Source organism: Cyprinodon variegatus, unplaced genomic scaffold, assembly GCF_000732505.1.
Source record: "Cyprinodon variegatus isolate N-32 unplaced genomic scaffold, C_variegatus-1.0 Scaffold532, whole genome shotgun sequence".
Lineage (NCBI taxonomy): Eukaryota > Metazoa > Chordata > Actinopteri > Cyprinodontiformes > Cyprinodontidae > Cyprinodon > Cyprinodon variegatus.
Window position 1 is genome coordinate 373,090 of NW_015150985.1, and position 10,450 is coordinate 383,539.

The window sequence follows — 10,450 nt, forward strand, 5'->3', positions numbered from 1 at the left end:
TGGCTGCAAAAAAGCTTAAATAATCAGCACTCCACTAATACTGTTTGCTTTACTGGTGGAATGTTTGTAGCAACATTGCTCCTTAAAGGTATTTTTCAGGATTTTTACCAATTTTTGAAAACACCTGCCCTCTCCACTTAAAAAAAGTGCACATGCAAAACCCTGTTGTTCACGTGTACAGAACCATGTGCACGTTCTGTTGAACGTTCAGGAACGAAGGACCTACTCGCTCCAGCCGGTGAACAATACCTCCTTAACGAACGACTCTTAACAATCATAGACAGGTTTCAGATATTACAGGCAAACGATGGAACCAAACGACCAATTAATCGGTTACCATTTGCATGTTTCCAAGCGATACAAGGCCATGTCTATATAAGACTCAAACTCACTGCGGACCCAGACATTTGAATTGAGAAAGCTTCCTGGAGAGGTGGCGAAACGTCTTCAAATCTTGGAAACCAAGTCCAGTGGATATTTTTTTTTTAATTTTTACGGAAAGTTTAAAAGTTACTGATCTTGAATCCCTATCCCTCAACCACTATATAGAACGGGGACTATATTGTCGACTTTATAGTGAACTCAGTTAACTGACCATCCAGACAGATGATCACTGCTTTTTGCTCTCCGTTGGTTACATAATTCCTCCTCCACTGCGAGGTGCCTGCGCCATCTGTTATTAGTCACCACTGTCAGCTAGCAATAGTCTATGGTGACAACGGGCCACTGTGGCAGCAAATCCCATAATGCTTTGAGAAGAGAGCTCTCCAAGCAAAGCATCCTGGCATATATCTGACTCTTCTGGTGTCTTTCTTTTCTTCTCATACACTTCATAGACACCTTTTTCTTTTATGACCCTCGGCCATTTTTCAAAGAACCGCTGTAAAAAGTTCTGCTTTAGTGACCATCTGAAACCGTAGCTCACCACACATATTGGCTGAAAGTGCAGAAAAAGATAGATAAGGGGGCAAACACATAAGACGGCCTAACGTCAACATATCACTAGAATGATTGACAATTAGGAGGACTGCTTATATAGATGATCCACCCAGAAATAAAAGATTGCCCTCTATACATTTAAGTCTTGTGGTACATCTAGGAGCAACTCTACACATAAAAGCTTTGTTGCTATATTGTTTAACCCTTCTAAACAACAATGTCTGGTCTTGAACTGTAACATGCATACTTAAGATTATGGGTTTGAGTTCTATCTATTAACTTTTTATTCATTGGTTAGCATGTCCAATCCAGGAAATGCTAGCAGCAGCCGTTAATTCTTACACACTGTAGATGATGCATTTGTAAACGGCTACAACCCTTCCATAATTGCGAGAGCAACAGTTGCTTTTCTATCTGTGACTTACAGTTGTGCTTGAATGTTTAAACACCATCCCATTAAATGATACATTCACACTTCAAATTCAAATAACACATAAAATTATTAAATATTTATGAATTGATCATTTAGAAAAATTAGAGTGACTTTTGAATTTTTGTAAAAAAAAAAAAAAAAAGAAATCTTAAAAAGCAACCTGTCGCAGACAAATTAAAGTGCCTTGCTCATGAACAGTGAACCAATGAGCGTATCAGCAGGTGTGGACTGAATATTTCCTGAACATGACAGAAAACTGATACACCCGAGTATGAGATGAGTATATATATTCAAAATCAATGTCATTATTTCTATTTTTTTTTAATCATTTTTATTTATTATTACTTTTTTAAATTTCAAAATAAATTTACTAATAGCTGTTTTTTCCCCTGTCTTTAATGGAAGGGTATATAAACTTTTAAGCACAACTCTATCCTCAATAAAATCTGAACAAAGTATAATAAAAATAAATAAATTAAAAACCTAGGGTTATATTGGGTTTAAAATGGGATAAAAACTGGATCAAACCAGGTCAAACCCTAAAGAAGGAAGGCCAAAATAAGAATTGACAATGGACCCAAGATACAACCTATACCAATTTTGAAAATAACTAGAATAAACTGTTCAAAAGTATAGAAAACTATACAAAATGAAAAAAAAAAAAAAAAAAAAAAAAAAAAAAAAAACAGGACTAACCAGATTGGAATCCAGGACTAAATAAAAACAACAACAAAAAAAAACAGAAAACAATCAGATAAATGTAATCTAGATAAAAAGTTACAGTATGACAGAATTAATCAGAATGATAAAACTATCAAATGTGGGATATGATTAAGAAAACTATAGGCATAAAATCTGGATCAAAAAAATCATAAAACTAGAATAAAAGTCGGATATTACGAATAAGAACACATAAATCACCAATAAAACCAAAATGAAAAATAACTGGGTTAATCTTGATTAAGCCTTTAACCCAGCATTTGAAAACCAGAATAAAGAGCCAAGAAAAACCTAGACAAAACAAAAAAATAAAACTAAGAAAAAACTAGAATCCAGGATAAACTTACAGAAAAGGAGATGAACTACCGTAACAAGAAACGCAGGTTAAAGCCCCTTCTGGGTATTGCATTAATCCACTATGTGAAAGGTACAGATCTTGTCCATCACTGTGTTATTGCACAACATGGGTTGGTTTTTAAACTGGAGAGATCTATGAGATTACATCAATTTTAACGGTTGGCTGTAAAAATCCAAACAGTTCTTTGTCTTTAATGTTTTGACCCCCACTACTGTAGAAAACACTGGCAATTGTCACAAACACAGAAACCCACTGGCTGGGGAAACTGTTATCGAGTTCTGGCCTGGGGAGGGTGGGCATCCGTATCATGAGAGCAGCGGTTAGTCGACTGCTGCGAGGTTTTCATGCTCGGCCGGCTTGCCCATAGCAGGCCAACCGCAGAGGGCGCTCAGGTAAGACCCCCCCCATGAATTAGCCAGGCCCTTCATCCTCTTTTCCATCCCTGCCCCCCACTCTGGAACATCCATTTACTGTCATTATGTACTGCTGCCCCCTACTGTGGACCCATAGCTGTGACGGTCCTGAGGTCAAAGTGTAGGAGGGGGTTGAAGGGGCTCTTTACTCCTGGGGAGGCTGCAACAATCAATAGCTAGCCACCAGCCGCTGCAGGGGCCCCCTGAGGGCCTTCACGCAACCAACATTAGTGAAGATGTCTACCTCCATGGGGAGGTAGCCTGTTGGGAGTTAATGAGAGAGGTAGGGGCTTGAGGACAGGAGACAGATGAGGGGAAAATGGACAGCTTGTCAGCAACATCCCAAGTGTGAAATGTTAACGTGCGCTTGCTGTGATGGAGACAGAACTCAGATTATCCGACAAGAGTCTCTGACATCTTTCTGTCAAATATGAGACACAGACAGGAAGATGAAAAGTTCTGGCATTATGTTGTCTCCCGGGTAACAGCTTCATCAGAACTTTAGAAGGGGCTGGCGACAGAGTACATCTAGAAGACTGCTGACCAGGGAGCTGGTCCATAACCATTATTGATGAATAAATATTTTCTATGAGTGTAAATGGGTCATTTGTTTAACAGCTAAAGTATTTTTGTCTCACTGACATGTTTAGTTTTGTTTTTAACCTAAAGAATGACTTCAGTGGGGATTTTCTTATTTGTTATAAACAAATCTCCTTTTTGAGTTTAAGCAAAACCTCTGAAACTAAATCTGTCCATCAGCTGCTGCATGAGACATTTTATTAGGCCATGATAAGGGCAGGCCAGATATTACCTTAGACCATCCAGTGACCTGGAACAGTGACCTCAACAGGAAGAATGCTGCACATTTTGATTAAACCTTTAATCAGTTTAAAACACTTTTTAAAATAAAAATAGAAGAAAAAAAATGCTGAATGTAACCAAAAGTGAAAATAATCAAAAATATTAAGTTATTTCCTCTTTATTTAAGCTCTAGCTTTGGACAAAAAAAAAAATTAACAGCAGAGTATGACAGCATAAAAAAGGGTCAGTGTATAAGAACTGGTAGAAACAAAAAGCAGGAAGAGGAGTGAGGAGTGTGGAAACAAATGGACATTTAGGTGTTGACTTTATGTCCTCTTCTGGATCGCAGAGCAAGTGCGGGTGATGTCTGGGTGGCCATCTCTACCATTTTAGAACGGTGTTCACCCTGCTTCACGGGGCTGATGATCTTCCGGGGTCTGGGAGCAGCCTTGGAACTTTTGTTCACTCCATTTAACACTGCGGGAGGAAAATGGGGAAAAAAACATTCCATAACGCACTGAAAAGGTACAATTCCAAAGCATTATATATTTATAGTCAGAAACCAACCTTTTTTCTTCGAGGGCTTCGTTTTCTTGTTTGGACTTCCATCAGGGTCGCTCTCCGTTTTGTCTGCTCCTTTCTTCCTCTTAGTCGCCTTCTATATCAGAAAAGAACAGGAGAAAAAAAAAAAATCAAAAAGTCGGTCTAGTTTGATCTAAAGGTTTCGTTACAACTCATTAAAAAGTTGTAAGGATAGAAATGTCCAGCACCTTTTATCTTTAACTCAGCCTAACTTTAATATGTGCAGAATCCTATTGTAAAATACAGATTAGTAAGTTTTCTACCGTTTTATTCCACTGCTTCAAACCTTGGCTTTTGTTCTAGTTTATAATTTCTAATTTGTCAGGAATTTTAATTCATTTCTGGTCATTTAAACACTGTTAAGGCCCCATGAGCCTCTGGATCTGAATGGACAGATGACAGAAATCATGATTCTGATCCATCAGCGGGCCATCATTTCTCTCAATAACTCCTCTTTCCCATTTCTTCGATGTGATGCCTAACAATGGCTATGCAGCGCCCGCTGAGGTGAACAGATTGGCAGGATAATTACATACAATAACCAGCGCAGAGACCCGGCAACCTTTTGGCTGGAAACACTGGTCCCTGTTGGTATCTTCCATATGCACAAAGAGTGAGAGTGACACAGAAACAAAGAGCAAAGAACAATCGCTGCAACAACAATAAAAAGGTTTATAAAAATACATGATGGGGATTGTTACGGGACTCCAGGAAGCTGGTTTTAAAAGAAGACGGATATCTGGCTGATAATGAGCTGATATCTGAAAGGCTAAGGATGTGTATGCGTGTGTGTGGGTGTGTTGACCTTGGCAGGAAGTGCTGGCACTCCACTGAGAGGTGTGAACTCCAGCTGGCTGTCATCTTCCGCCTGGATGCTCCTCAGCCCGTTCTGCAGGATGGATCGCAGCCTCTCATACTGAGGTTTATCTTGGTAGCCTAGAGACTTCACCTCCTCCATGAACCTCTGGATCTCATCTAGAATCAAACCACACCTGTATTAGCTTTAATTGTACAGAGATAAAAGGCAACATCATTAGATCTCTTGAGCTTCAGGTCAAAGAAACTGACTGACTTTCACAACAAACACCAAACCAACTATTTTGTGCTTTTCAATAAACTTCTGGTATATTTTTGTTTTAAACTCATCTGAGTTTGCATTTAGCAACTGATTTCCTTTTTAAAAAAAGCAACTACCTGGTTTGTCCTGAGCAGAGAAACACTGGGACAAAAACTCTGAGATGTTCTCCTGACTCCTGTAAACCAAAAACATTTAAGACACTTTTAAAAGTTTTTGAAAACCAGCTCGGCTTTATGATTTCGCCCTCTGGCGTTTCAGTCCCACCTGATCTTGGAGTCCCTGACGTACAGAGGATCCTGCAGTCGGTCTTCCCAGGGGAGCCGACCACAGAGCCACTGGACCATACAGTAACCGAGGATCTCCAGGTCGCTGCGTCTGCAGGGAGCTGCAGCCATAAGAAAAAGGTTCAGTCACACCAGGAACAGCTGAAAGAAATACAATAAATCCTGCCTGATATAATAATGGGCTGCTTAAATCCACTTATTTACTTTGTTTTCCCATCAGGGGATCAATATTAATCCGATTCCAAGGAATCCTCTTCCTTTAACACACAGGCTTGGACACATCATCCCTTGAATTACCAATCACTGATCCATAAATGTAATAACAGAGTGCAACCCACTTTTGATTTCATTAACAACCTGCTGATCATATAATATACTGCTGAGATTAACAGTGGAATAATGTTATTGCACACAGTAAATAAAGGAGAATCTAAAAACATTGGATCAAGCAGATTTCAGTGGTTTGGACCTACATGCTCCTTTGTGGGCGTCGATGCTGGTGAATTCAATGGTTCCGTCGTGACATTTCTTTGGATCTTCTTTGTACTCTTTGAGGCGACCCTCAGGAGCGTACCTGTAAGCCAGTCCGTAATCAACCAAATAAACCTGCAAGATAGCAAGTTGATTTTCACACGTTAAGATCATCTAATCGAAGATGTCAATGAGTTGAAGATATGTCAGCGTGTAGCGGGATAAAGTTGACCAGTTTTCTAGTTTTGGCTACAACAGTCAAACCAAAACAGAAGAAAAGGAGGCTGGGAATATTCTGACGTATTTCCATCCCTCAATCTTCCAATATACAACAGCAACAAATCCTACAACATGAATCAAAGTTGTTGACATTTCCATTTTATTGCTTGCTAACATAAACATGAGAAATTAGCAAAATAAACAGGGACAAAAGAGAAGAATGGTGGCTGGTACCAGGCAGACTGGTCTGAGGATTATCTACCGGGATTATAATTATCTCTTGAGTTTACAAAATGGTAGAAAAAAGGGAAAACAATAGCTACATTTGCCTGATAGAAAATTTCTTGTTGATTTCAAAGACGAAATTAAAAAAAGACAACTGATCCAGTAACCATTGGGTTTAAGATAAGAGGAACCAAAATACAGTACAGCGAGCCTTGAAACAGAAAGGCTACAACAGCTAAAACCACAAGTTTCACTCCTTTCACCTGAGAACAGGAAACAGAAAACATTTAACAAAAGCACTTTCTACCAAGAAGAGCCTTGATTTAAGCCTCAATATTCAGATAATCGGTTCATCATTTGGCAAGACCAACTTTAAAGACTGTGGTCTCAAGATAACAAAAATGTCACTGCTCTCCTCTGACCTCCAGTCACCTGATCTCCATTCACAGTAATTTAAGGATACATAAAACAGGACTTTTCATCATGGATGTGGATTATTTGTCAAACTGAGCTAAAATCATTGGAAAACGTTCCCAACATGTTCTTAACATAAGAACCAAAGAATGAAGGCCGTTCTGAAGGCCACAGAGGTCCAAGCAGGAAGGTTACAATACTTTAAGTTAAATTACGTGCAAATAGAGGGATAAGGGGTATAAATAATAAGTTAAACTTCTTCATGCCCCTTTTCAGACAATTTACATTAATCAATGTCATTTCTATACCTACTGTACAGGTTTATTTGGTGGAGGGTTTTTGTATCTATTTATGTTCAGGTGAATTTAGTTAGTTTGGAAATTGGTGTTTGGTTTGGTTGATGTGAACTAGCATTTTTATGTGTGTATTTGGTTGATTCAATTATTGTTGTTTGTCAAATTGTCTGTCTGAAATTGTCTGAAATAAATTCCTCTTCATTTATTCATTAAGGTGAATCTAATTGGTATTGGTCTGAGAGTGGACATTGTATGTTTTTCTTTTATTGCGGCACTTTTACCATAATCACTTTGCATTTGTTTAACTTCTCATATGTAAAGCTGCTGCAACTGAAGGTTAGTTTTCCCAATGTTTAGCTACAGCACAGCAACATACAGGATGTCCATCAAATCCTGAAAGCTCAGGTAAGTGTCTCTTCCTCAAGTCTGCTGTATTGCCTGCTAAGCATTGGAAATGGGTGGGAATCAGTGATGTTAAGACCTTTTTGATTACAGAGGAACGGGATTGTGACACATATAAGAATCAAATCAGATGATTGGTGAAGTCCTTTATTGTTATGATTTTCCTGGAGGAAGAGAAGGTGACAGTTTCCGTCAGCCTTGCATGAAACCAACTGGTAAGAATTTAATATAATCCAGGTGAGGTGATGATTCTTCTACAGTAAGGGTCAGGTTTCCCTGCAACTCTGCCAAAGAACGCTGCTACACACAAATGGATTTTTTTTTAATCAATTAGGGAACAATCTGAGGATTTTTCAGTATAATGGAGCACAATGTCACAAGGGCAAAGTAGATCAGAAGAGTAATGCTTTAGACCTGTGGTCAGCTCTCAGAAAGACAATAAAGAAACACAAACCAACAAACATCACAAACATTAAGCTTTTAGAAGGACATACCATCAGTGTATTATTAAAGGAAAATAGTAATAACCCTGCAGCTCAGAATAGACAGATTTAAGAGCATAAAAAAAATCTAAACAGCCACTCTACATGATGCTGAAATCCCGCAGGGCTGATTTTTAAATTGTCATTTATAAATAGCTCTTTAATAACAACACCAGTGATACATTATTAATCTCCAAATTAAATATTTTCCCCCACCCCCACCTTGTTTGCTGGAAAAAGCTCAAAGCCGCTTCTTTTTAATCTCACACACACAAACTGGCTCTGCAGGCCTTAATTGGGTCTAATGAAGTAGTTTTAGTGTGTAACAATAAAAATAAAAATAAAAACAATCATCCCTGCGGCAATAGAGAAACTGATTCTCAACAATGAAACCGATCTGGAACCCACAGCATGCTGGTGTTACTGGCACTGACCTGGTTGGGATCGCTGTGACTCAACATCAGGTTTGACGCTTTGATGTCAGCGTGGACGTACTCATGCTCATGGATGAACTCCAGAGTATCCAGCTAAAAAGAGACATAGATAAAGCTATCAGTGATAACATGTGAGCAGAAAGGAGCATTGCAACGCAGCAGGAAGTCAATCAGTTTCTTTCACTGCGTCTTTGTTTGCTTGTTGAATCTAGATTATGTGGGAGCAGCAGCTTAGTGGATGGAGAGCACACTTGTCATTATTTTCTTAATATAAATGCAATTTTTTCTTGAATTGAGGAGGTAAGTGAGACAATTTGCCAACGGAACAGAACAATTTATATTTAAAATAAGAAAAAAAGTATTTCTTTGTCTTATTTCAATTGTACATTATCTAATTACCTTATTTTAAGAGTAAAAAAACTCATTCCATTGGCAAATCATCTTATGTACCTATGCAAATTAAGGGTAAATACCCTTAATTTAAGACATTTTGACTTTTTTCTAGATCGTTTTTGCAGTGCAGGACCAGAGGCTGAAAGGCCGCCGGTTTAAACAGAACTAAGACCGTCACTCTGGGTCCTTAACTCCAGATGGTTCTCTGTGCGTTAATCAGTGTGACAGCCCACTGCTCCCTAAAGGAATGGGTTAAACTTAAAGGGAAAATGCCCCCGTTGTGGGATAAAAGAGGGATATTTTTGTTCCTTTTTATTATAAAAAAGACAAATTGAAATGCTGTAATAAACCATGAGAAAAAAATCACAGCTTTAAAGAGCCAGGATAGCAGCTGCAAGAAAACAGCAAGATCACTTATCGAGATAACTCAAGTTTTACTCTGTCATGATGCAGGTTACTGTGGTAACTGCTGCTTGAAAGTGTTTTGCTAAGGAACAAACTCAAGCAGGGTCTTTAGAGTTTGGCTACATCCCTTAACGGATGTTAAAAACTTGAAGATTTATCTCAGCTGTACAACAAAAAAACATTTCCTGGAAAAAAAAAAAATCAAAGGTTGATCAACAATCCCAATTTTTGGGACTGAGATGAAACAAATAATATGGTATTCTTTGTCTACAGATGTGTGTTGTCTATTGCTACTTAATAAGCAATTAAGAAAGAAAATAATAATGTTTCATGATTAAATGTGTGCCATGTGAGAATTAGCTTTTTAAAACTACCCACTTCATTCCCACCGGCTTCACATTTAATTTTTTTTAATTCATTGAATCAGGAAAATGCACATCAATTAACTCATCAGCTTTAAGCATAAATGTAAATATATCGGCATTAGCACAAAACAAGGTTTTTTTGTCACTGTCAAAAGGCAGGTACGGTATAATTAACAGTGAACAGGACAATATATAGAGAACAGCAAAAATTATGTATAAAGACAAGATACTAATTAGCTGAATATACAATAATCTATCTGATTAAGAGGCCCGGGGAAACAGACGGTCTACTTGTGAATACATGTCAGGGTTCTTAAAAGTTGGAGTAAAAACACTGTTCCTGACTTTAGCTAGCATTTTTGTGTTTGTTGTATTACTTGTCATGGCGCAGCGGAATGACAGACAGCCCTTCTCCATCAAACATAGGAATCATCACTGTTTTTGACAGATGATGCGAAAAGGGAAAAAAAAATCTAAAGACAGGATGAGCCAATCTGGAAGACAGACATGGGAAGAGTAAAGCTGGGCCATATGGCTTACAAATTGAATCTGCAATTGTTTCCTAACAAATAAAATTCATCTTTTGTTTTTCCTGACCTATGTTTCATTAAAAATAAAATAAAAAGATATATTACATACACTCACCGGCCACTTTATTAGGTACACCTGTTGAACGTTAACACTTAATTTCTAAGCAGCCAATCACATGGCGGCAACTCAGTGCATTTAGGCATGT

General features: G+C 38.2%; 1 protein-coding gene across 1 annotated transcript in view; it reads right to left on the reverse strand.

Annotated features, from left to right (window-relative positions):
* Positions 1-3,779: 3,779 nt before the first annotated feature.
* vrk1 (vaccinia related kinase 1) overlaps positions 3,780-10,450 on the reverse strand; it is a 12,855-nt gene continuing 6,184 nt past the window's right edge. Inside the window, exons 7-13 of the mRNA XM_015391232.1 lie at positions 8,552-8,644; positions 6,082-6,214; positions 5,589-5,709; positions 5,441-5,499; positions 5,052-5,221; positions 4,232-4,322; positions 3,780-4,141 (exon numbers count right to left, since the gene is read on the reverse strand). Coding sequence (XP_015246718.1) covers positions 3,978-4,141; positions 4,232-4,322; positions 5,052-5,221; positions 5,441-5,499; positions 5,589-5,709; positions 6,082-6,214; positions 8,552-8,644 — 831 coding nt within the window. The 3' untranslated portion in view covers positions 3,780-3,977. The remainder of the gene's footprint in view (positions 4,142-4,231; positions 4,323-5,051; positions 5,222-5,440; positions 5,500-5,588; positions 5,710-6,081; positions 6,215-8,551; positions 8,645-10,450) is intronic.